At 44.6% G+C, this 26782-nt stretch overlaps 1 protein-coding gene and 1 long non-coding RNA gene across 13 annotated transcripts in view; one reads left to right on the top strand and one right to left on the bottom strand.

Moving 5' to 3' along the window:
* Window positions 1-26782, top strand: part of LOC309651449 — a 181481-nt gene that overhangs the window by 42489 nt on the left and 112210 nt on the right. The window lies entirely within an intron of this gene.
* Window positions 12943-26782, bottom strand: part of TACC1 (transforming acidic coiled-coil containing protein 1) — a 113016-nt gene continuing 99176 nt past the window's right edge. For 11 of the 12 annotated variants that reach the window (XM_082444164.1, XM_082444158.1, XM_082444160.1 and 8 more), the window contains 7 exons: window positions 26474-26599; window positions 23528-23604; window positions 22110-22153; window positions 20758-20918; window positions 19891-19997; window positions 18884-19004; window positions 12943-17836 (listed from right to left, as the gene is read on the bottom strand). In XM_082444164.1, the coding sequence (XP_082300290.1) occupies window positions 17768-17836; window positions 18884-19004; window positions 19891-19997; window positions 20758-20918; window positions 22110-22153; window positions 23528-23604; window positions 26474-26599 (705 nt within the window). In that variant the 3' untranslated portion in view covers window positions 12943-17767. Of the gene's footprint in view, window positions 17837-18883; window positions 19005-19890; window positions 19998-20757; window positions 20919-21153; window positions 21207-22109; window positions 22154-23527; window positions 23605-26473; window positions 26600-26782 lie in introns of those variants that run through there. The other variant, XM_082444163.1, reaches the window with a different exon arrangement.

Below are 26782 nucleotides of genomic sequence, written 5' to 3'. Positions count from 1 at the left end.
ATGTCTCAGGTTCTCTTACCTGGAACTTGAGGATTGAAGAAGAGTCCTAGGAAATGGGCCACAGCTGTCTGTGGAGAGGCCTCAGTAGAATTCTTCTCCGAGGGGATCATTGCCCATCTCTGCACAGGGGCCACTTTCTCTAGAATTTAGAACTTGCCAAAGTGGGACAAAGTTTGCCAAGAACCCAGTTGGGAATCCCAATCTAATTTGCCTGCAGGCTCACATCTCCCCAGTCTATTCTCCTCACTCCAGCCCAGGTGATTGTCTCAATCAGAAATCCGGTTACCTCTGTCTCCTGCTTAAAAACCTTCAGTGGCTTCCCGTTCCTTCCAGCTTAAAGCCCAGACTGTGGGATGCCTTAGCCTGGTTGGCAAACCCTTCATGATTTGACCCTTGCCTTTGCATTCAACTTGGGATCCTGCCACTCCCCGACTACCATGGTCCCCAGAAATGACCTCTCTCACCCCATTCCTCTGCACAAGCTTCCCCTGGGTTCAGAGTGAACTTTCTTTTATTATTATTATTATTTTATTTATTTTTTATTGGAGTATAATTGCTTTACAATGTTCTGTTAGTTTCTGCTGTACCGTGAAGTGAATCAGCTATACGTATACATATAACCCCTCCCTCTTGGACCTCCCTCCTCCCCCCCATCCCACCCATCTAGGTCATCATAGAGCACCGAGCTGAGCTCCCTGTGCTATACAGCAGGTTCCCACTAGCTATCTATTTTACACATGGTAGTGTATTTATGTCAAACCTAATCTCCCAATTCATCCCACCCTCCCCCTCCCCCACTGTGTCCACAAGTCCTTTCCACGTCTGCGTTTCTATTCCTGCCCTGCAAATAGGTCCATCTGTACCATTTTTCTAGATTCCACATATATGCGTTAATATACGATATTTGTTTTTCTCTTCCTGGTTTACAATGTCATGTTAATTACTGCTATACAGGGACTTCCCTGGTGGTCCCGTGGTTGGGACTCTGCGCTTCCAATGCAGGGGGTGCAGGTTCGATCCCTGGTCGGGGAACTAGGATCCCACATGTCACGTGGTGTGGCCAAAAAAGATTAAAAAAAAACCTAAATCATTTATTTAAAAAATTAACAATAATTACTGCTGTACAGCAAAATGGTTCATTTATACATATTTATACATTCTTTTTTTTAAAAATATTCTTTTCCATTATGGTTTATCATAGGATATTGAATGTAGTTCTCTGGGCTACACAGTAGGACCTCGTTGTTTATCCATTCTCTACATAAAAGCTTACATCTGCTAACCCCAAACTCCCAGAGTGAACTTTCTGGTCCCCTTTCCCTGCATCCTACCCGCAGGGCTGTCCCCTGCTAGATCTCCAAGCAAAGCAAGCCTCCTGCTTAGCCCCCTTCCCCTGGGCACGGGGTCCTCATTACAAGTTGTCCTTAGTACTTTACTCTGTGTCTGGCCCCCAACCCCCAGGCTATGGAGGGACAAGGACTGGCCTTTGAGTCCCTAATACTTCCAGCACACCACCTGGATCGAAGGCATTTGGGGAAGATTTGTTGAGTGAATGGAAATTGTTGAAGACTCAGCGGGTAGCAGACCACACACTGATCTCAGTAATTACTTTGGATACTTTTTGATACAAAACAATGGAGGGGAAAAAAAACAACAAAACAAGGGAGAGGTGGGGAGGGGAGTGCATTCCCAGGTAAAGCTGAGGAGAGACCTATAGAGAGGGGAGGGTGGAATTACCAGTACTCCCTTCAAGTCACCTGCAGTAAAATTAATTCCTCCAGCCTTTGTCTACCTAAAGCACAGTGACAAAGGTGGGTTCAGAAGCAAACAAATGAAGCTCTAGAGGTAAAACTTTAGGCCCTGGCCTGTAGAGTGGGGAGGAAGTCAGAGGTTTTGCAAAAGGGGAAGTTGGAGCCTCCTGAAATTACAGCACCGGTAAGAGAGGCCTCCCCAGGCCCTTAGCTCACGCCTCCTGGGGATCCAGCTCCCCTTCTCTCAGGATGGGGACAGTGTCTTCCTGATTTCCTTTTGATTTGATGGCCTTAGATGGTGACAAGTTGCTTTCAGGTCTTGATTCTGTGTAGTGCCTGAGGACATTCGTTGTCTCTTTCTGCACTTAGTACATAAATCAACTTCATTTTGGAAGCACTTTTATACTTACGAGGCTGACTTCTATACCATAGGATGAAATTTATAATAGAAGAACTAGACTAGGAGGCCTGGTTCCTCTCTCTCCTCTGGTGCCCAGCTAGCTGTCTGCACTTGGGCAACTGTATTTTCAACTTCCTTCACTGTTCAGGCAGCGCTTAGTAAGAATGCCCGCTCTGGTTTATGTGTGACCCTTTCAAACCGACCCCATAGCTATTTTCCATTCCTAAGATTGTGCCTTTGCAAACTTGGACCTACTTTGTAAGTTCTCTCTCTGATATCACTCTCTGTGAACTCCAGTGGCCAGGAAAGTATGATAAACAAAAGCAGTCCCGGAGGGAGTTTCTTAAGCTCCAAATGTTTGATCTCAAAATCTGGCTGAATTTATCGGCTGAAACCACCATTGACAGAATATTTCTGGCTGACCTCTCTGCCCTCTGCACCAGCCACCCGGCTTCGGAACCCGGAGCTTCTCAGCTCCTCTTAACATCTACAGAGATACCTCCCTGGGGATGAGAGTCTGTGTGCTTCCTGGAACCAATTTAAACCCAAAGGAGCCTTTAAAAAAATACATTTAATTGTTGGAGAGGCTCCCCCTCCTTTTAACTTCTGAGCTCATTCCCTCTGGGAACAAGTGACATTTAGATTTTGGTGTGTAAGTTGTTTTTTCTTTAGATTAGTTTTTGTGTAAACATTCCCCTGCAAATTATTTTCACATGTTGAGGCAGCTTCTTTCAAGCGGCCAGTCAGACTGATTCCTCTTCCGTTCCCTTTACCACCCGCAGTTCAGCTCTCTCTCACTCACCCACTTCCCCATTTCTCAAATTCAAACTAATTCTACTGTTTATGAAACTATTTCCCCAACTTTCTGGAATTTCCATTTCTCAGGGTTATCTCCCCTGGGCCGCAGCCAAAGCTGCACCCACTAGGATGAGTGAAGCCAGCCCAGGTCAAAAAAGGGGAGCCATCACTGTGCATGCAGGTGTGGTCGGCGGAGGTCAGGGCTGCCCTGAGAAGGGGCCTCAGGACCCACAAGACAGGCTTAGCGTGAGGCCAGAGGACTAGCTCCAGGACTAAGCAAAGGGGGAGCAGCTTTCTAATTATGAGACTGACAGGAGACTGGCAGTCACAACCAGAAAAACAGGCAAATTACATCCTCTTCTTCAGCCACAAATGTCATCATTCTTTGTAACAGGCCCACAAGAGTTACCTCTCCTCCTGTCTTTTCTTCCAACATCACTGTCGAAAGCTTTGTCTAATTTGGTGCAATTTTCCTTATACAGACTCTATCTCTCAGTTTTAAAACACATCCCTTTATCAGGGCACCATGAATAGCCACAGGGACTGGTCACAACTCCAGTGGGCACCATTCATGTAGACTACAATATATTCATCAAAATAAGACACTTCTCCTCAACTAACACAATACTGTAAATCAACTATATTTCAATTAAACAAACAAAAAACAACCAAGCAACTTGTCTTTAAAACTTAGTGACATCTTTTATTTTTCTTCTATACGTTAGGAAAGGTAAGCTGGTTGAGTGGAAAGAATACCTATCATTGCTAATGGTCCTATCATTGCCACAGAATTACCACGTGGCCTTGGACAGGTCCCCTTGCTACCCATGTCTCACATCTGCAAAGTAAGGAAATGGGACTAGATCATCTCTAAGGATCCTGCTCTCTGGCAATGATGTTTTCTGATCAGCAGAAAAGTGAGATGTCTTTGATCATTACGTTCCATGATGAGGAGCTTTGGCTTAGTCATTTTCCTCCTTTGCCTCTCTGGCATCTCAAGCTGTTCGGCCCAGGTCTGACTTCAGCACTCTCCTTGCAAGGCTGTGGATTTTGAAGTCCAGTGAATGTGGACTCACCAGGCCAATTTTCTTCCTTGATTTTCTGAGCTTGGATCTTTTCTGCACCATCAAAACCAGAGGTACTAATCTGAGGAATTAACTGAGGTGGTCCCTTGAGGCTCAATAGCAGCTGTAACCCTTCTGGGTCTCACTTTTGCAAAGAAAAGAAATAAAAAAAGAGGCAAGAAGGTTGACCAGATAAGTTTGGGGGTTTAGGAAACAAAGCATTCCGTTCTAAGTTTGGGGCAGTGGGGGCTGAATCATGGCTCCTCCTGGGTTTTGTTTCCTATCAAATCACAACTTGGCCAACATTTTCTGCCAAGGGTCATAAACCAGTGCCATGGAGGACAGAGGAAGAGACACTTGGCCAATCCCAGAGCAGCTCTGCCATCCTAAGTCCCAGGAAGGAGGCTCGGGAGAGAAGTCTCTTTAGTTGGCTGCATCCAACAAGCATTTGTCAGGAGCTCCGGTTGTGAGGAGACAGCTCGTAAACAGTACTCCTGAACCTCAAGAAAGATTTGTAATCTAACACATGTACAGAATTAGAAAATTAAAAACAGTCCTTCTCAACCACTAGAGCAGGGGTGGGAGGTGGGAGCATAATATCGTAAGTAATTTATTCCTGATTAATACTTAGAGCACTCAACTTTGAAAGTGATCGCTTTGAAAATACAGATTAGAGTAGATTCGAGGTCATCTTTCAATACTGAGAATTTTTTTAAAAGTCCTCTGCAAGAATCCCTCTGAAGGAGGCAGTTGTTTTTGTTTAGGAAAATACTTTGAAGGGACATTTAAGTTGTTGTTTCTTAAAATAAATTTATTTATTTATTTTTGGCTGCGTTGGGTCTTCGTTGCTGCGTGCGGACTTTCTCTAGTTGCAGTGAGTGGGGGCTACTCTTCGTTGCAGTGCGTGGGCTTCTCACTAAGGTGGCTTCTCTTGTTGTGGAGCACAGACTCTAGGCGCACAGGCTTCAGTAGTTGTGGCACATGGGCTCAGTAGTTGTGGCTTGCAGGCTCTAGAGTGCAGGCTCAGCAGTTTTGGCACATGGGCTTAGTTGTTCCACGGCATGTGGGATCTTCCTGGACCAGGGCTCGAACCCGTGTCCCCTGCATTGGCAGGCGGATTCTTAACCACTGCGCCACCAGGGAAGTCCCCCATAGTCACTCTTAACTGAAATCTTCAGTGACACTCATGATTTTATAGTCTGCCTGTAAACTGCCTTAAAATCATTTTCAGAACAAAATGGAATTATAAATAAGTCTAAATAGCCTATGCTGATCAGAAAATGTGACCTGAATCATATTACAAATACCTTCTCCAGACAAGCTAGAACTTGTCGGACTATATTATATCGACACCGGTCAATTTCATAGACCAGATTTAGGAATTTTCCAGAGTTAGGAAACTGGCATAACAGTGTCCAAAAACACAGAGGTCCAGAATTGGATCCACCTACGAAATTGAACAGGCTCCAGCTGCAGCCTCCAGATGCTGCCGGCTTGGCCTCCTGGTGTGCACCCCCCATGCCCCCGTGTACTGTCTCCCAGACCAGCAAAGGCATTTGCCCCCAGCCCAGTGGACCGTCTCCTCCTGAAGCTCATGGTCCCTGAACACAGTTACCGAAGTTACCTGCACAAAGGTACGGCTGTATTTTTGCTTAGAGTTCATAAGTCTATTTCTTTTTTTGGGCCTCTGATTTCATTCAGGGCTCAGGTAGTTGTTAGTGTGGAGGGTGAACTTTCAAATAGGAATCCCATAAAGAGCAGCGTTTCTCAGTGCAGGGCTATGACCAAATGCATTAGGAGAACAGCTATGTCAGGAATCTCTCTGGAATACGAAGGAAAATGGAACAGAAATTGGAAGAGAGCTCGTTTTAAAGATACATTGATTTTTTAAATTAAGTAATTAAAAAATTAATTAATTAAATTAATTAATTAAAACTTTCTTAAATTTTAAATTTATTGTTTAAAAGTAAATTTTAAAAAATTTAAAAACTGAAGTATAGTTGATTTACAGTGTTTCAGGTGTACAGCAAAGTGATTCAGTTTTATATATATATGTGTGTGTGTGTGTATCCTTTTTCAGATTCTTTTCCATTATAGGTTACTACAAGATATTGAATATACTTCCTTGTGCTTTACAGTAGGTCATTTATATACAGTAGTGTGTATATGTTAACTTTATACAGTAGTGTGTATATGTTAATCCCAAATTCCCAATTTATCCCTCCCCCCCTTTCCCCTTTGGTAACCATAAGTTTGTTTTCTATGTCTGTGAGTCTGTTTCTGTTTTGTAAATAAGTTCATTTGTATCATTTTTTTAGATTCCACATATAAGTGATATCACATGATATTTGTCTTCCTCTGTAAAGACACATTTAAAATGATAGAATAGGGCTTCCCTGGTGGCGGTGGCACAGTCGTTAAGAATCCGCCTGCCAATGCAGGGACACGGGTTCGAGCCCTGGTCTGGGAGGATTCCACATGCCGCGGAGCAACTGGGCCCGTGAGCCACAACTACTGAGCCTGCGCTCTAGAGCCCGCGAGCCACAACTACTGAAGCCCATGCGCCTAGAGCCTGTGCTCCTCGACAAGAGAAGCCACTGCAATGAGAAGCCCGCGTGCCGCAACAAAGAGTAGCCCCCGGTCTCTGCAACTAGAGAAAGTCTGTGCGGCCAAAAATAAATAAATAAATTTATTTTTAAAAAATAAAAGAGGGCTTCCCTGGTGGCATAGTGGTTGAGAGTCTGCCTGCTAATGCAGGGGACACGGGTTCGAGCCCTGGTCTGGGAGGATCCCACATGCCGCGGAGCAACTGGGCCCGTGAGCCACAACTACTGAGCCTGCGCGTCTGGAGCCTGTGCTCCGCAACAAGAGAGGCCGCGATAGTGAGAGGCCCGCGCACCGCGATGAAGAGTGGCCCCCGCATGCCACAACTAGAGAAAGCCCTTGCACAGAAACGAAGACCCAACACAGCCATAAAAAAAAAAAAAAAAAAAAAAAAATTATAAAAAAAAAATAAAAGAAAATGATAGGATGGCTAAAGACCTATACGGTTTTTAAAAGAGCAGAGAATCATAGAGCAAGTCCCAACTTCTGGTGAGGAAGGAGGTCCACGCACCACAGTGACTGTCCAGAGCCCCGTTGTCAGGCCAGGCCTTCAGCCAAGCTCTCTTCTTCCACTTGACTCTGGCTCTTTGCAAAGAAGATGCAGGCAGGGAAAGGAAGGGGGCCTTTCTTTCATCTAAGATGAATAATCACATATCAATTTGCAGCTTTAAAGAATTTAGAGTGCTACATCTTACTGGGAAAGAGATCACGCATGACACCACTGCTTAGTGAGAACCACAGGGATGCTTGTTTCTAAGACGGGGTGAGGAGCTCATGGTCCTTTCTTTTCCCTTTGTGCGACTTACCACACACGTACAATGATGCTTGTAAAAGGGGTGGGGGGGAGTGCTGACTTGCCACTTTCCTGTACATCTGCGATTATTCCAAAATAAGTTTAAAATGTTTAGAGAAGCCTGTGGTTATTTCAACAAATATTCCGACTGACTGATTATTTTCCCAGACCTCTGGAATTCTCTGATTTCTACCCGCGTGAACTTGTGGTGAACCTTCCTGTTTTCTCCTTACGTTTATGTCCTTGATTCAAACGCTTGGATTCAACTTCAAACTTGTATCACCCTTCTGCAAATTCGAGGTCACCTCGGGACTTAGTCACTTACCTCATACATGTGGATGAACGGCTTGTGGTTACTGAGCTGAAGAATGGCATATGTGGTCATAGAAAATCGCCCCCATCTAGTGAAGGTTTTCATGAGATCTTGGTGGCTGCAGATACAAACATTCATCATTTAGAACTGAACTGTGCAAAGAGAGTTAAGTACAATCAGGGAGAATTCTTGCTTCTAACAGAGGAGGATTCATGTTTTCAGATGTAAGTCAGGTTCGTTTTTTTTAAGCAGCTGTCACAAAATAGAAATGGGGCTTTTGAACCCAAGTAGCTCGCCCTCTGCTGCCACAGAGGGGGAGGAAGAGTTTGGGGAAGGAAAGAAGACTTGCGCTTTTATTTATTTTTGAAAACACTTTATTTTTTAGAGCAGTTTTAGGTTCAGAGGATTTTGTTCTTCATATGCTCCCCCGCTGACTTCCTCTTTTCTTCTTTCCCTCTCAACTGAGCATTAGAAAGGAATGCTTATTATGTCCTATTTCCTGAATGCAGCTTCACGTGCTGAAGTTTTCGTTTGTTTAAGTTACTATAAACTGTGGTTGCCGGTTACAAAATGTTGGAACTCTAGCGTACTTTTAAAAGATGGATACTGCAAACGGAAGTTATTTTTTCCTCCCATAAAACCCTCGACTGATTCAGCAACCCCTCTTGCCCCCATAACCTAAAGTTAGTGGCTTTCAAACTTAAAAAAATTTTTCTGGGGGTACTTTTCAGGCCCCCAACCTAAGACATTTAAAATTGCAACCCAGGGACTTCCCTGGTGGCACAGAGGTTAAGAATCCGCCTGCCAATGCAGGGGACACGGGTTCAAGCCCTGGTCCAGGAAGATCCCACATGCCGGGGAGCAACTAAGCCCATGTGCTGCAAATACTGAGCCTGTGCTCTAGAACCTGTGAGCCACAACTACTGAGCCCACGTGCCACAATTACTGAAGCCCGCATGCCTAGAGCCTGTGCTCTGAAACAAAGAGAAGCCACTGCAATGAGAAGCTCGCGCACTGCAATGAAGAGTAGCCCCCACTTGCCACAACTAGAGAAAGCCCGTGCACAGCAATGAAGACCCAACACAGCCAAATAAATTAAAAAAATAAAAATAAAAAAAAATAAAATTGCAACCCAGTATACACATACGAATGTAAGAGAAATGAAAGTTCCACAAAACAATGCTTTTCTCCACTATTTACTCTTACAAATGCTCTTTTCTGTCCTTTTCGCATCCACATCCTCTAAAGTGGGTTTTGACCTGCAGTTTGAAAACCATGGTCCAAAAGGCTGACTGTAAGCCTGTGGGATTGGGGCCCCCCAGTGACCATTCACACACATTTGCACTGGAAACTGATGCAGGAAATAAAACCATATTTTATTTTATTATTTTCTTTCTTTCTTTTCTGTTTTGCCCCACCGCGAGGCTTGTGGGATCTTAGTTCCCCGACCAGGGATTGAAACTGGGCCCACAGTTTCTCCCAGCAGTGAGAGTGTGGAGTCCTAACCACTGGACTGCCAGGGAATTCCCAAAACTGTATTTTTAGATGTCTTATTTTTGCCAAAAATTGGTGATGTTACAAAGATCAATTGAAAGGGAGAAAGAAAAACAAAAATGTGTCAGGAAAAAAATCAGGATTTCATAAGAGACAAATTTTCAGTGCCAGTTTTTCAGTGAAATAGAAGGTACATCATGGCACATCACCACGAGGTCTGGACTGCTCTGTCTGCACTCAAGGATTTTAGTAAAATATTGTGACTATGCCTGAATGCATCAAATTCACTCATTGTGCTGTCATTTTTGGTGCCTAGAACAAAAATGCCTTTTTGAACCCACAGAGTGTCTTATGTTTGAATATTTGTTTTTTTTTTAATTTTTAAATTTTTTATTTTTTTGGCCATGCCGCACGGCATGCAGGATCTCAGTTCCCCAACCAGGGATCAAACCAGTGCCCCCTGCAGTGGAAGCACAGAGTCCTAACCACTGGACATCCAGGGAATTCCCGAATATTTGTGAGTATGAGTTCGCACATCTTAAGACTTCGACATGTTTTGTCAGCTTATTCTCAGGAATGCAGGCAACGCAGGCTGGCCAGCTTCACAGGGCATGCAACTGAGCTACAGGGTCTGCGGGCACATTAGTGGGGAAATGTTGAGTGGTGGGTACAGCAGCTGTAATTGAGACAGGAAGACAAGAGCACAGCCATTTTGGAAAAGGACCAGGGAACGGCCTTAGGCAAGACAGGCTTTGGAAGCTAAAGAACAAAGGTCCTGGGGGCCTGAGTCCCAGAGACAAAAACCAGGCTCACAGGAATAAAAGATTAACTTTATCTCTGTTACACCCACGAGTATACCTAGTTGCCACAAGACAAGAAACTCAACTATAAATTTTAACCTTATCTGTTCCGGTGCTTGCTTGCAGAAAATTCTCATGCATTTCTTTCCCTTTACAGAAGTCCTCTCTATTCCTGACAGCCACCATGGAGACACCTGAAGCTGATCAAAGAAGTTTGACGATTTCTATGAATAGAAATGATCAGTGATCATGAGACAAATGCTCCCTTTTATTTTTTTAAAAATTTACTTATTTAATTAATTTATTTTTTGCTGCGTTGGGTCTTCGTTGCAGCGCACAGGCTTCTCACTGCGGTGGCTTCTCTTGTTGCAGAGCACGGGCTCTAGGCACACGGGCTTCAGTAGTTGCGGCACGCGGGCTCAGTAGTTGTGGCACATGGGCTTAGTTGCTCCGCAGCATGTGGGATCTTACTGGACCAGGGATCTAACCCGTGTCCCCTGCATTGGCAGGCGGATTCTTAACCACTGCGCCACCAGGGAAGCCCCCAAACCCTCCCTTTTAGAAGCAATTTCCCCTTATACTCTGGGAGCTGGCATTCCCCACCCCCCTCTATTCTCCCTTGCGCACAAGCTATCTCTTTTAACAAAAAGCTTTGCTTGCCTTAAGTCTTGTGGAAGCGATACTCATGTCTACGGTATTGCTGTCCAAGTATCTGGAAAGGGCCCAGGAACATGACACTCTCACTTCTTGGGAGAGGCCTCAGGATAAACCCAGCGTCTCCATCCTGAGGACAAAACTGAGGCCCAGAGAGCTGCAGTCGTCAGAGAAAATGAGAGCATGGACTTGGATGTGGGTGTAGGGCTTGGGCCCAGGCCTTTTCCCTTCCTGGGTGATGTGGCCTGGAGTTCACTCTCCTGAACGCTGTAGCCACAGTGGACGCAGCAAGAAGTCCTGTGGACCCACCATCTTGTGGCAAGTCCACTACTGTCAGAACATCTCACGACAGGCGTTTTCAGAATGATTCTGAAAGAAAGACTCAGGGGCTGTTGGCTTATAGTTAGCACTTTAGGCAGACTTGTGAAATCGCAAATCACAGGAAAGGGGCTTCTAGCATCCTCAGTCCAAATGAGGGTGTTAAAGGCCCGTCCAAGGCAGTTGACAAAAGCTGGAACTAGAAACCGCATCTCAGCCTTCATGCCAAAGCTTGTTCCGCAAACAAGGATGGCAAAAATGAGAACTTGGAGCTTTGATTTCCCTTCCTGTGCCTTTCCAGTACAGTAACAAATGATGCATCTTTGACTAGGTTCCGTGTTCTTAACACTGTTAAACTTTGGTGACATGATTATGCAATGGCTTCTCTGACATCCACTTAAATATTCCCACTTGAGATGAGAAAAGAGCAAGAAAATTCATTTAGTGAATAAAAAGTTCATCCTTGGTCCTGTTGAGGACGATTTTCCAATGTACGCCCGGCACATACCGACCTTAAGAAGAGTGGGATTTGAGATCAAAGAGACCTGGGTTCACCCGCCAGCCACCTTCCTAGCTGATTGATGTAAAGGGTCTTTGTTTCCGGGAAAGAATAGTTTTAATTAGCATATTGTTTATATTGAAATGAAGTTTCAGTGGAACTTCAAAACATTTCTCTTTAGATAACTAGCCTCAGAAGCTTCTGTATGTTCACTTTAACTCTGCAAATGCAGTATTTGGTAAATGAATGAATGAATCAATGTAGAAAAAAGGTCTTTGGTTTTGATTGGTCCTTAAATGCCTACAGACTTAGAAAGTGATGTAAATATACTACTATCCAAACCTGGGAGAACTTGGATTTGAAGAGTTCCAAAAGAACTACTAAGAGGCAATTAATTCTGTTGCCCATTTTGAGTGAGGGCAGCAATGTTCACTAATATTCGAGCTCTGCGATCTTGGCCACACCACTGCTCTCTCTGGGCCTCATTGTCTTCCATTGCAAAGTGACTTCTGTCGACTAGACCAAGTTTTTCTCGCTTTGACCACTAGACACAGCAAGAAATTAATTTTTCTCCATCACCTAGCTCACATTCACTTATATCCGAAACAAACTTCATGAAGCAATACTTATCCTTCATTTGTGCAATGCACTCTATTTCCTGCAGTATTTTCTCTTAGTTTATATTTATTATGTATTTATTAATTTATTAAATGCTGTGCCACCTCCTTTGGTCATTTTACAGGATTCCCTCCAGGCAGTTCAGCGGGCTCACTAGTGGGAAACACTCTTTTTAAGAACTTCAGAGGCTGCCATGTCTTATGATGTAGGAAATAGTAACAAAGTTAACAGTGCTCTGATTTTCCTTAGTGGATCCCCACCTAAGTTGTAAATGGAGCCTTAACTGGCCTCTTAATTTATCTTTTCCTGTAATAAAACTCATGACATTTCCTGCCCAGTCTCCTACTCTTTAAGTGGAGAGTTGGCCTGGTTAGTACTGAAAAAATTTTTCCTGGTATTAACCTAGAAGAAACATAAAACGTCAACTATTTTTTGTGGGCCGTGCTGCAATGTTTACACAGTTCTGGCTGATCCTGTGTCCTTCAAGAGTCGGAAAGCTTGGGGTGACTTAGGTTCTTACGACTTGAAATATGCCAGGGCAGACAAGCAGTCTGTTAAGGAAAACCAAGATGCACGCAATTAAATACTTTGTTTGCACAGATGCAAAGGCATGGAGATTTATGTGGCAAGGTCTGAATTCCAAAGTTTGTTTTGTTTTCAATTACACACCTAACCAAATGCATAAAATCCCACAAAATGAATGTAGCGAAAATGTCACCTTTTGTATTTTTAGACTGAAATATGGAGCCCATAAAAGTGAGGCTGTCATGAATTTTCACATTTGGGGATAAAGTGACTTATAACCAGGATAAAAAAAGTCTCCACACAGCCACATCTAACAGTGATAAACAGTTTTTATTCAGGCAATGAAACATGGAAAAAATATATTAGTAATCATTATAATAATTTCATTTGTGTGAGTATAACTTTTACAAATATTTACCTGACATATAAAAGGGAAATTACTTGTGCATATAAAATTTATGTAGATGATTTATTCCACACAACACAACCCTCATAGCAGTAGTCAACGCAGCGTTAGATTCCTCCGGACGAGGCTCCTCACACACTTCGTGGCACCCGTGGGGACACAGTGGAAGCAGATGTGCAATTAATTAACATTTACTTGTTGGCACGTTAGTACACAGGGGTATCCATTGGCAAACACACACTTGCTAAAAGCGACACTGAAAAGGTTGCTGCTACCTCTGAGATTTCAAAGAAATGCCTGGATTCTGTCTCACTGGGTGGGAAGGACCAAGCCTGAGGCTGAGAGTGTGAAATCTGCAGACCTTCCTGCACTGGGTCGGGGGCGGGGGTGGTGGTGGTGGTGGTGGTGGTGGTGGTTTCGGAGCTCGTATTTTTATACGTCCCCTTGAAAATTATTCACAGAGCATCAGTTAACAACGTGACTGGGAGATTCTTTGTGGAGCATATTTCAGATACCGCTAAAAGGCAGAGGGACAGAAACTGGCATCTTTAAGGTTCTAAAGTGATGAATGGATACAGGGAAGGTTCAGACCACACCTCAGCACCAGGCCTGGTCTCCGCCGGCTGAGTCAGGGCGGTAGATGGACCGTCACAGGCCAGCATTGCACGCGACATCTCCATAGTACAACTATAACCAGTGTGTATATATACGTGTATATATATATGTAGTAGCTGTAACCATATTATAGTTAATAAAGTCATTCCTTAGGAATCTTGTTTGTCCAAATCTAACTGCATGCTAAGAGGCACAGAAATGGGATTGCATTTGGACGAAAAAACTACGGAAAGTGCAATCTTTAGTCTCCAGAATGCTAGCTCTGGGCACTAGGGGGTGGGTCTTCGCTGGAAATTGTTGTTCATACAATCTTCCAGAGGAGATCCTTAGAGAGAAGGATCTATCATGTCCATTCCTTTGCCTTTACTACATGGGAGACTCAAGGTTTGAGTGATAAGATGCTTTCTTCAAATCACTGGAATCTGGAGGCCAGTCAAACCTTTTTGGACAGAAGTCTCCTTAAAATACTTCTTTATGAAAATCTTTGAAGAAGATGACCCTACAGACTTTTGGCTTGACATTCTGGGATTCCCAGACTGTTATTTGTTCTTTAGTAAGCAAATAATAATCTGCTACCTTTTAAATTCTTCAGAATATATACATCTTTACCCTAAAACACTTTGCTTGAATCATTTAATCCTTCAAACACCTAGTTTCTCTCTTCCCAACAAGAGGATAAAGTAAGAAACCACCCAAGTCCGAGAGCAAGCCTGCATGGTCACAAAACTACAAAGAAGAGACACCGGTCGCGGACAATTCATGAGATGGCTACCAACTGCGGCAAAAAACCAAAAGGAAAACAAAAGGGAGCTTTAGGGATCTCACTCCACTGAAACAGGACGCGCTGAATTATCTCCAGTTAGTAGTGCATGCAGGCTCACCACTGCCTGCTTATCACAACTCCACTTGGAGCTTTAGAGCCATCAAGTCCTCTGTTACCTTTCAGTAAAATGAGTGCTTCACTCTGGCTGCACTGAGTCAGCCCAGGGACGTGTGGGGCAGTTTACTCTGCTGGATTATCATCAGTCAGTAAGCATCCAAGGCCCGTACTAAAGTATCTAAGTATTTGTGTGAGAGTTGCAGAAAGTGTGGGACGGGTCAAAAAAAGGTAACTGGCTGGAAAGAAGATTCAACTTGAGCCATCCTCCAAAACGAAAGGTAAATCTTCCTTTGGACTCCGTATCAGTTTGGAAGGCTGCCAGGTCCTCAGAGTTTTTCACCATCATGTGCGTCTACACTTCCTAATTTGGGCTAGGTCTGAAGATGCTAGAAGCCATGCGAGCAAACTGGGCTTCTCAGTGTTTCCACGACGTTTTCACAGAACAGAAGGTCTGGGCAGGTCACTGGCTTCCCCGAGTGTCTCCAAATAAAGTAAATTTTGGGAGGTCTGACTGTAAATGACTAGCCAACCAAGTGACAAACCGTGCAGTCTGTCTTCCAATAGATCCTCCAATTAAAACACTTTTAGGTAAAGACTATCTATACTTTGGCAAAATGAAAAACTTAGGATATGGCTCTGGATCCAGAGCCTCAAGAAGACCACTCACGTTCCCAAACCACCGTCCAGGCCAGTGACTTCCTCTCATTTTCCCTTCACGTTTGTCACAGGGAGTATTACTGTCTAGCTTACGAGTAATTTGGCCTGCCCATGTTTTGAAGCAAAATTCTAGGCCACGTTCTTACTCTCCAGATTACTAAAAGTTTCTTTCTCCCCCTTACGTTTTTAAAAAAATAAACAAACATACTTCATTCTGCCCAGTATATTCTCTTGATCTGCCAGCTGTACAAGCTACATTTTTCTTCTTGTTGGAGAATATCCATCTATTAAATTAGAAGGAAGACCATTTCCTTGTAATGGTCATAGCTGAGAGGCCAGTGGCAAGTATTACTGAATAAGGGCCCTTTCGTTTTCCTTGTGCAGCAACTTTACTCCCTAGGGTCTAGTTTTAAGGGGTCTCTTCTCACCAGTGTGCTTGGGAAAGATTGTCATCACCTCTGTTTCAACACACAGCTACTTTCTCTTTTTATACACAAGAAGCCTAAAAGAGAGGACTGCAGGTTTATAACAGAGAACCCTATAATAAACCTTTCATGCGTCAAACAGAGCAATACAAAACAGGTGAACGTGGATATGTCACCAAAACACAGCAGCAAAAAGGTTTAGCAACGTTTCTTTCTGCAAAACACAAAATGAGTTTCTCTAGTGGTGGAGGATTGGAAGAGGCCGCAGTCACACTGCCTGGAGACACCTGCTCCTCCAGGGACACGGCTGTAGCAGGGCACTCACATCAAACCTGCGACTGCTTTCAGGGCCCAAATGATTGTCACATCACTTCTCCAAACACAGATCATTTCAGTTGTTCTGTTGTTGTTGGTTTTTTTTGTACAAAATGTTAAGACGGTAGGCTTTAAAACACAGCCTAAGCACCAATTGTGAGAAATGCATATCGGTTAAACGGGACTTCTGGCTTTAAAAGACGTTACTGACCTCCCTGGAGCTAAAGATTGCACCCGTGTGAATAGTACACGGCTAAAGAAAAAGTCATCTCGAAAGAGCTAGAGCGGGTCTCCACGAGGCACAATTCATTGCTGAAGCTGGGTCATGCAGTAGTTTTACAAGAAAAGTACGAAAACTTACGTGTACTGGAGATAATGCATATCACCATGAAGACGCTCAAGGTGTTCAGATTAAGACAAAAGAGTGCTTTAAAACACCTGTGTGGATTTGGTTTCGCCTATCAAATGGGAGGGGTTCACACGGGAAACTTCCAATTGGGGGTTAGGGGCCCCGCCACTCTGAATGGAGTCCAGGACCGGCTTGAGGAATTTGCTTTTGTGAGTGGGGATCTGCTCCCTGCACTCCCCTCCTCCAGTCTTCGAATGGCCTTGGTTTAAAAATATTCAAAACGCACTGAGTTTTGGAGTGGCTCGCACGATTTTTCCTGCCCATTTGGTTGAAAATTCTACTGTCCTTAAGTTTGCAAGTTTTTTTTTTTTTTTTGCCTTTGGGGAAAAAAAAATCTGAAGAACAATGCATCACACTTGCAAAAATCCAACTGTTGCTTCACCTTACGATTGCTAATGGGGTTAATTAAATAAGATCATCTAAACCTTTGACAAGCAGACTTTCTTTGCATATTCCGAATAGAGAGATAATAGAGGGCAAATGTCGATCTTGGAGCAACAAATGGAAGCGGAGGAGACTGACAGCTCTAGGACAGACTTGCCGAACCCCAGCTGTGAGGGATCCCACAAAGTAGATGCCCTGGGTCTGAGGACTAACTCCAGAGGGGCCGCCTGCATCCAGGCTGAGAAGCGTCCCAAGTACGGGGCAACAGGACACTACGGCCAACAGTCTCCCTTATGTGACACCTGAGTCTGAGGTTGAGTCACGCCAGACATGGAGTCCGGGGGCTTCACCTCCTCAACCCCCCAAATTCTGAAGTTGGCATTCTGAGACAGGACTCTGTTTCAAAATAGGGTTTTACATTTATGGAAATATGTCCTTCTGTAGAGAAGTTCTTATTTGATTATGCTTCAGGGAAACAAAACAAAACAAAACGCAGCAGCATATATAAATATGCGTGCGTGCGTGCGTGTATGCGTGCCTGTGTGTGAGAGACAGCGTGTGTATAAATGGGTACTCAACTGGAACAACAGGCCAAATTATCTCCTCAAATAAAACCACTAATATTGAAAATTAAATGTAAAAGATGAAATAAATTTTTAAAAAAATCAGACAGGTGGTGGACAGGATATGGTCCCAAATAGTAGGCATAAAATCATACACTGAACGCACTTGGGGAAAGTAAAGATGACTTTAAAACAAACCAAAGATAGAGAATCCCGCCCAGACTGGGCAGCCCGTCTCACTGAGCCGGACGGCTCGGTCAGGCCACTCCTTCCGCGGCTGCGCAGTAAATCCTCCAGCGGTGCCTCCCGGGCGGGTGCGTCGGCAGCAAAGCGGGACAGGCAGCGGTGGGCATGTGCTTTTGTAAAGTTCCGTGGTTTTTTTTTTTTCTCTGCAAAGGGGCAATTATTCCTGGATAAGGCAAGATAATCGTGGTCACGAGAGAAGCAGCCAAATGCAGATCTGCCGAGCTAACAGGGGAAACTCAGTCCGTCTTTCCCAGCTTTGCAATCAGCTCGTCACAGATTTTCGTCAGTTCTTCAATTTCTTGGTTCTGAAAGATAAATGATGTGATGATGCAGGCTGTGTCCCGAGATAACGGATCACAGTGAAATAGCCCCCAGACTGGCTATACTCCTTCCTAGGCATCCCAACTCAGTGGTTCTTAACTTCTCTACATCAGAAAGCCTTTAAAGAAAGGAAAGCTCTATACCTTCTCCCCTGAGAAATGGTCTTGTGTTCACAAAGTTATGCTTCTATTGAGTAGGGGGTGAGGGTAATTACTGGCCCTCTGAAGTCTGTCCTTGAAGTTTGTTTGTCAAACTTCCTTGCTATCATAGGAATTACTTGGGGGTATTTGTAAAAAAAAAAAAAAAGAAAAACAAAAAAAATAAGTACCTGGGCCTCACCTCATTTGATCCATCAGCATCCCCAGGGATCTGGGATCCCAGAGTCTAAGTATCCCAGGGGCCACTGTCTTAGGGGTTATCAGATGCCATGGTAAAAACCCCTGCCCTGGCTGAATGGATGCCACAGGCCTGACAACATGATTGGAGACACAGTAAGAAAAACACTAGAGGCACAGAAAATGAAGTCTAAGAGTCACTAATTAGCAAGAGAATGGGGATCGTTATCACCACTGATGTCTACTTCTGTAGCAGAGTTTCTCGGCCACATCTGGGCAGGGCCAGTCTTGGTGCGGGCCGCATCCTGTGCACCATAGATGCCTGTAACATCTCCCAGTCGTGACAACCAAATATACCCCCAGACGTTGTCAAATGTCCCCCTGGAGGGGGAAATTGCGATGAAGGGGGAAGATGGCTTCACATATTATATTACAGAAAAAAAACAAAACGAAAAGAGAAAAAAGGTAGCTTCGGAGCCTAACTAAGCGTTTGGTCCTCTGAGCTTCAGTTAATGCAACCTCCTCTCTGCACCCTGCCTGTGGCCGGGTCCCACTAATACACCTGGGAGTATCTGTTGCCACCTGAGTCACTTCCCAAAGGAGCTGGATTGAAGCATCTGCGCAGAGATAAGCCCCTTTCATCCAGACAACGTGGGAAACCAAAGGTCTCGGTGGGCGTGACACCGCCTCTCTTACCTTCTGCTGAAGGGCCCTTTCCAGGGACTCCACTTTCATCTGCTCTTTCCGGAGCCCCGCGTGGAGAGCGGCGCTCTCAGCCTTTGCTTTTGTTCGAACCTGAGCAATCTCCTCATTGGCTCTGTTTATGGAACGAAGGGACAGAAAGCACATGGTTTGCCATCAGTCGCGGCTCCCGATGAGGGTGCTAACCGCTGACCCCTGTGACACAGAACTAGGAGGACTGACTCCACCACAGAGGAAGAAGAGGAATTGGTGAGCTACGTAATTCAATTTTAATTTATAAAAATTCCATTTACACACAGCTGCTAAGGAGACTTCCACGATGCAAACCAATGGCAGAATCAACCTTAAAGGCACACGGGACCCCTCAACATTCACATGCCACTGGAAAACAGAATCACATGACAGTTTCCACAACAGTCTTAAGATTTTTTTTTAACCCAGTACAATAGCAGGTAGGATCTCTGTGGATTAACACAGCCAATGAGTCAGAATGCCAACCACTGGCATCTATAAAACACAGACCTACAAGCGACTTTATTAATAAAAATCTCCATTACAAAAGGAGATTCTCACATTTAAAAAATGGTACTTATGTGACGTGATGGAGCATTAGCTAACTCTATGGTGATACGTATATAAATGTATCAAATCAGTGTCATACACCTTAAACTTACGCAATGTCTTATGTCAATTATAGCTCAATACAGCTGGGGTGGGGGGAAAAAGGATGTCTGGAAGGATAAAAGAACGATTTTCTGGGGTGAGGAAAGAGGTGGGAACCCACTGGGAGGGGGAGGGGGTGGGAGGGAGAGACTGTATCTTTTTATTCTTTTTAATGTCTGAACCTTGTGAAGAGTCCACCTATTCAAAAAACTAAATAAGACACACAGGTACACACAAGTGCGACCTGGAGTTGCAAAATAGTGATTTTTTTTTTTCTCGTCTCTATCAATCTTCCCACAACATCAGGAAAAGTGGAATTCTTATGCACAAGCTCTTACTTGTCCAGTTTTTCCTCCGCGTGGATTTTCAGGGCCTGATACCGCTGCTCTTCTTGTTTAACTCTGGCTAAGTAATCCTGAGCACATTTTTTCAAGGCTTCTTCGTTCTGTTCCCAAGTGACAATTTAAAATGAAAGAAACAAGTCATTTTGTTTTCCTTCTACTAGTAACATACCACATATCAGGGTTTTCATTTTTTTAAAAAAATGAAAAAACCTAATACATTCAGATGCCTCCAAATAAGACTCCATGGTAGTTTGAAACAGGCACAAATAATTCTCACTGAAGAAACCGCAGATAACTTCTTCATGTATTAACTTTCAAATCATACAGTAAGTTACACTGACACACCTGCTTTAGGAAGGGCAGATATTCAAAACTGAAGGGCAAGCTGACCCCATTTTAGACAAACCGGACAGTCATTTTTATGGTTAATATGAAAAAAAAAAAGTGTTCACTGCTATAAATGTGTCTTAGTGATGGTGTACAACCAAATCAAACAATATGCCCACTTACACTAAATTTGAAACTTTACACTTACTTTCTTCCAGAATATGCAGCCTGTATTTTTCAGTGCTATGGCTTGACTCCTTTTTACTTTTACTAATATTAAATTGGTGAATAATCAAAAAGAACATTTCTAGAATTCTCCTAGGTCTGAGGGTCCCACGGTTCTTACACTCCGTGCCACACTCCGGTCGTGTCCAAGGCTTCCTGACCTGACCCAGGAGACGAATGACCAAGACACGCCACCCAGGGGCCCCGATTCCCTGTTTCTAGGCCACCCGCACCTCTGGCACGTGCGTTTGAAGACCCAGTACCAAGAAGACACATCACCAGGGAGGCAGAAGGCAAGGGACGGGCTACCTTCTTGAACCCTTCCAGGACGCCTTTCAGGTTCTCGTATCTCCTGAACAGGTCGGAGAGGGACCTTTCCACCGAGTTTAGGTCGGCCAGGGCCTGCTCCTTCTCCATGGTCAGCTGCTGGAAGCTCTTCTGAGAGGTCATACTCGTCCTCTGTTCATCTTCTGTGAATCATGATCAGAAGCAACGCACGTTCTCTCAACACACAGCCCACAGCCGCCCTCCCGAGCCACCAGGCAGTACGCTGGGTCGGGGAACCCAGCAGGGAAGGTAACAAAGGTTCCACCCTCAAGGACTGACTTTCTGGCGGGGGAGACACAGCCGGGCAAGAGGGGTGAGCAGCCTCTGTCAGAGGAGAGATGTGAGCGGAGACCCAGAGGAGCCGAGGGCGGGAGCCACGCATCTACCCGGGCGTCAGGTGATGCGGACGGCAGAAAATATCATCTCGCCGCCTAAGTTAATGCAGAAAGACCTGACTGACTTAGGGAGTCGGTCCTTACAACAGAGGCTACGAGAGGTTCTAAATGCAATGCAGGAGGGTGAAGAGCTGTCCTTTTCTAAAGGCACCGACGGGTCTGGCACAGGGAAAGCAGCACCTGCAGCGGAGTGAGGCCGCTGCATCAGAGCAGAGACGCCCCCCCGGGGGTACGAAGGGCGAGGTGAGGCCGCCCACCCTGGTGCTGGAACTCGAGTGTCTGCCGTCCCCTACAAGGAACCTAACGACAGCGATCCTCATCATCTGCAGATGCCCTGCTCGCTGTAGTCTATGTGCAGCCCCCAAATCAGTATGTGTGGTGCGCCCCCGGCCGTTCGGGGACACGCGTGGAATGGCAGAGAACCGGAGTCACCTGCCGGGCACGTTCTCGGCTGAAGCTGGACAAGGCGATGCTCTGCCTCGTTTCATACTGCAAACAAGTGTCCTTTTCAGTCTACTTAGGGCCACGTTTCTGGCATTTTTGTGCTTCCTGTTGGGGATTTTGAAATGGGCCCCAAGCCTAGGCTGCGGGGCTGTCTCGTGTCCTAAGGGCCACAGGGCTGGAGGTGTCTTAGGGGGAAAACCCGTGTGAGATGAGCTCTGTCCTGGCGTGAACTGCAGCACCGGCCGTGAGCTCAGTGTTAATGAGTCAACAGTACACCTTGAATAAGGTGTCTTTAGACGGCAACACCCGTAAGGCGAGCTCTCCTGAGGATCTGTGATTCAGTATCGGCTAATTCAGTGTTTGGGCGACTTCATCAACTACTGCAAATGATAAGAATCGCTTGTATCTCCGGGATGGACAAACTGACATTTATAGTCTGATTTGAAGATCACCTTTGGATCCCACCGCTCACGCCCTAGAAAACAACTTCCTTACCGATCATTTGGGCAATGGTCTCCTCATACTCAGCCACAATTTTCCTTAAACAAACAAACAAAAACTCTTATCAGAAGAGAATTTTATTAACAGTGGAAGTTGGAGAATCGCTGCCCCAAACAATTAAACACATTAACATGTACTGACAAACTTACATAACCCAGTTACCTGCTTTGGGGCTCCTCCTTTTTTTTACGCTTAACCTAAGATTTGTTAATGTTCAGAAAGGTTTTTCTTGAGATTTTGTTTAACAAGGTTTTTGTTCTATTTATAGAAACAACTGCCTTCACCTTTTCTTTGCACTTGTGTGAATGACCCCCAAGGCAATACGTGAATTCTGCTTAGAGAAGTGAATCTTTTACAAAATAATTTAAGGACATTCTTGGGGCTCTTCCTAAGAGACCTGACCTGAGTTCAGGCTTCCCCTGGCCCCAAACCACTCTTACAGGCAGTGGGTCCCCTCTGATTCAGATCCAGGTTTTATTTGATTGTCCTAATTCCAGAAGTATTTTAGTTATTCAAAGAGGTTTAAAGATCACCCTGCCGTGTTAATCTTTCTTTTAGGGAAGTGCAGTGTTTTCCTGATCCTGCCCAGTGACGAGTGCCCCTCCCTGTGACCTCATCCCCCATCGTGAGAAGTGACCACTCCCCCGCCCCTCACTGGCGGCGCCCATCACGCTGACCCTGCATCCAAGTTCTTACGATGGCTGCTGTAAGCTCCCCAAGGTCGGGGGCTGTGCCTTCCTCCCCACCATGCCTGCACAGGGACTTACACCCAGTAAATGCTCAAGAAACCAAATAATACAAGAGCCACAAATTAGAGTGGACATATTTAAAATGTTTCGTAATCATTCAAGTGCCGACTGCACAGTTTATAAATTATTTATGCCCCCCACTCTTTGATGCTATCTTTAGTTATTTCACAGCTCCTAACTCTAGGGAGTGAGCAGCAAAAATAAAAAGATTTCAATGTAAAGTCAGTTTTGTTTCCTGTTAACATGCTTTTTATAATCTATTTTGTGGTTGTGAAATTTGAAGCTACCATGTATAATTCGTTTTAGAAATTATAGTGTTTCCATAATTGAGTATGTCAATAAATCTCTGTATTTCTGTTATAATATCAAATATCAAATGGATATTTTTGCACAAATTTGTCTTTTCAAAAGACAAGAATTATGTGGGTCCTGCTTATTTGCAATGTTCTGAACAACCCAAAATGAGCTACAGCATTTGAATACAATAACTGGTCGGCAATCCTCCGGAAATGACACCATCAGTCACAAATTAAGGTGCAAATAGCAAAGCCCTCGAGTTCTCAACAGCTGGTTCTGTGTAAGCAAATACTGTCATCACTTCCTTTGTATTAAATCTAAAAATGCATAAAGGTACCCACCCCTCCCGCAAACCTCCAGTCTAACCTCATCTCCAAGACTTCTTGTCGGGTTTCTTCGTATTTTTTCTTCCATTCATTTGCTTCCATCTCTTTAGTGATTATCTAGATTATAATGGAGATAAAGCTTGGTTTTACCTACTCAATCTCTTGAATTTAAGACTAGAGCCTGAAAACAACACACAAGCAGGTCCATCCGAAGGCAGCCAATCTACATGAGGAATAAAAAAACCTCAACATCTGTGTATAATGCTCACAAACACTGGGGAAATGCTCTCAGCTGCAGAGGATGCTGGAACGTGGTCACCAGGATGAAGGTGACCAGAACCTCTCCCAGGAAAGCTCCAAGTGGTTATTACCATCTCTGTTAACTCCAGCTCGGTCCGGGGTCTGGCTCTCAGCCCAGAACCCTGCTGGGTCAGGATGCCAACAGCTGAGCCATTTGTCTGGCAGAGACTCATCTTAACCAAGGGAGACGCCAGAGCACCAATTTAATTGGGCTGAGAAATGAAACTGCCACAAAATCAGAGCGGTGGAAGTTGGCCTGACCAAACAGTCTCTTTCCGCAGAGATTTCCGATTGAGTCAGAACAGGGCCCCAAAGTTCCTCTAGGCAGAGGCGTCCATCTCACTGTTGGCAAGGTCTTGCTCGCCAGACCAGAACCCATATCGCTGCGTTTGGGAGGCTCGTGCTAACTGGAAAGAAACACTCTAAATTCATGGCCTCAAATGCCATTTGCCCTGCACAGAGCTTAGATGGGCATCTATCGTTCTCCTGTGATTATACTTCTCTGTGCTTCTTTCTAGTTGGTACAATCTTTATTTTGGTGCCATCAATCAGGATCTCAAGAACTAGAAGCCAACCTGTCTGCTTCAGGGGATCAAGCACATCTTTGATGCAGCTGGTGGTCCTCTTATAGTTTTAACTCTCAGGAGAAAGAAGTCATTTTTCTCATTTACAAGATTTTGTAGGGGCCTCCTTACCACAGCGCCTAAGTTTTGACAACAGGACTAGCTGACACCCCTAATTACCAACTTATTGCTATGTTTTAACAGTTCGAAAGACCTAGGTCAGAGGTACTTAACCACTCTCATTATATTATAAAAGTTAAGTCGCTACACTGAGGGAATTACCTTCTTAAAAATAAGGTGGAATCATCAAGAAACACACAAACCAAACACATAAAATACAGCAGAGAAACATAACAGAGGAGGGAGGTGACTGATTAATGGTTCCTAACAGTGTCTTTCACATTTTCCAGATCACCCAGGAAAGGCTTAGCAGAGATCTATTTTGAACAGAAGATGTTCAATAAACACGATACAGGGATTCGAGAGTTGAGTTCTTTAATTAAAGAACGGATGAAGGGATTATAGGCATTAAGATGTGAGAGGGGGCTTCCCTGGTGGCGCAGTGGTTGAGAATCTGCCTGCCAATGCAGGGGACACGGGTTCGAGCCCTGGTCTGGGAAGATCCCACATGCCGTGGAGCGACTAGGCCCGTGAGCCACAATTGCTGAGCCTGCGCGTCTGGAGCCTGTGCTCCACAACAAGAGAGGCTGCGATAGTGAGAGGCCCGCGCACCGTGATGAAGAGTGGCCCCCACTTGCCGCAACTAGAGAAAAGCCCTTGCACAGAAACGAAGACCCAACACAGCCAAAAATAAATAAATAAATAAATAAATAAATAATTAAAAAAAAAAAAAGATGTGAGAGGAAGTCTGCTGGGGACTTTTGGGAAAGTCCTAAAAAAGAGGACTTTGCTCCTAAAGAGAGGTGAATGGCGAGAATTAGACGTTTTCTAATGCTAGGCATTGATGTCTGCAGTATGAAGCATGGAGCTGTAGCAGCCATCTTAGGACCATGAGGGGAGCTGACCTATGACATTGAAGGGGACAGGCCAGTACACTGAAGATGAAATGGCAAGAACTTAAGTCCTTGATGACCCAATTTGGCTGTGGGACACTATACAGATGTGAAAAAGAAGTAGGCATGCGGGCTTCCCTGGTGGCGCAGTGGTTAAGAATCCGCCTGCCAATGCAGGGGACACGGGTTCGAACCCTGGTCCGGGAAGATCCCACATGCCGTGGAGCAACTAAGCCCATGCGCCACAACTACTGAGCCCGTGCTCTAGAGCCCGCGAGTCACAACTACTGAGCCTGTGTGCTGCAGCTACTGAAGCCCGCGTGCCTAGAGCCCGTACTCTGCAACAAGAGAATCCACCGCAATGAAGAGTAGCCCCCACTCGCTGCAACTAGAGAAAGCCCGCGCGCAGCAACGAAGACCCGATGCAGCCAAAAAAATAAATCGATAAAATAAATAAATTAAAAAATAATAATAATAATAAATAAATAAATTTATAAAAAGAAAAAGAAGTAGGCATGCATTAAATACTAATATGGAATGATCAGCATGATGTATTTTTAAGTGAGAAAAGCAAGGTACAGAATGGTATATGTAGTATTCCACCATTTGTCTGAAAGAGGGAAGAAAAGATACATATATTTATAATTGCTTGTTTCTGAATAAAATAACTCTGAAAGGAAAAAAAAAAGAAAAAAAAGAATGGATGAAGGTAGGAAACAATGTTACATTCCTGCAAGTCTAGAATTGAAGAAACTTTTAGGCACGAGCATATATTCTCTGTGGAATGAAGGTGCTGATTTAGTTACATACGTGGGTAAAGTTGGCAAAATGCGATATGTAAAACTTCAGGGCTAAAAGATAAAGAAGTGTACAAAAGTTATCAAGGATATTTCCAAGCGTCAGCTTTGCCCTCTGGATACCAGGAGGCCAGGAATCCAGCTCCAACGAGGCGTTTTACAGGGAGCCCTTTATACGAGCTACAAGCGGAGGAAACAGGGACTTCCAGCCGGGGAGAAAGAACTCAAGCCAGCAGAGACGGAACCTACCCACTGGCACACGGGCTTTACAAAGAAACGGGGCCAGAAGCGGACGCAGCGAGGAAGCCTTTACCTCTTCTCGTATCAGGGTGAGCACGGCAGTCTTGTCTGATTCACTGAGGCAGATGCCGTCCAGCGGGCTCTCCCCTCCACAGGCCACGGACACAGGGCCCTTCTCCCCCAGGGAATCCAGCAGTGCCTGTTGGGGGAGAGGGCACAGGTAAGACGTCCGCTCTTCAGCTTCTTAACCCCAAATATCCTCCGATAACTTCCTCCTGAAGAAACTGATCACACCCTTTAAAAAACACGTTCGAAGGGGAAAAAACAGCGGGGGAAGCTTAAAAAAAAATCTAGTTACAGTACGATCTGAAGGAAAACCCGT

This window comes from Balaenoptera physalus (assembly GCF_965194825.1).
Source record: "Balaenoptera physalus genome assembly, chromosome: 21".
NCBI lineage: Eukaryota > Metazoa > Chordata > Mammalia > Artiodactyla > Balaenopteridae > Balaenoptera > Balaenoptera physalus.
The sequence above is the reverse complement of the archived record's forward strand: the minus strand, read 5'-3'. Positions and strand labels throughout refer to the sequence as shown.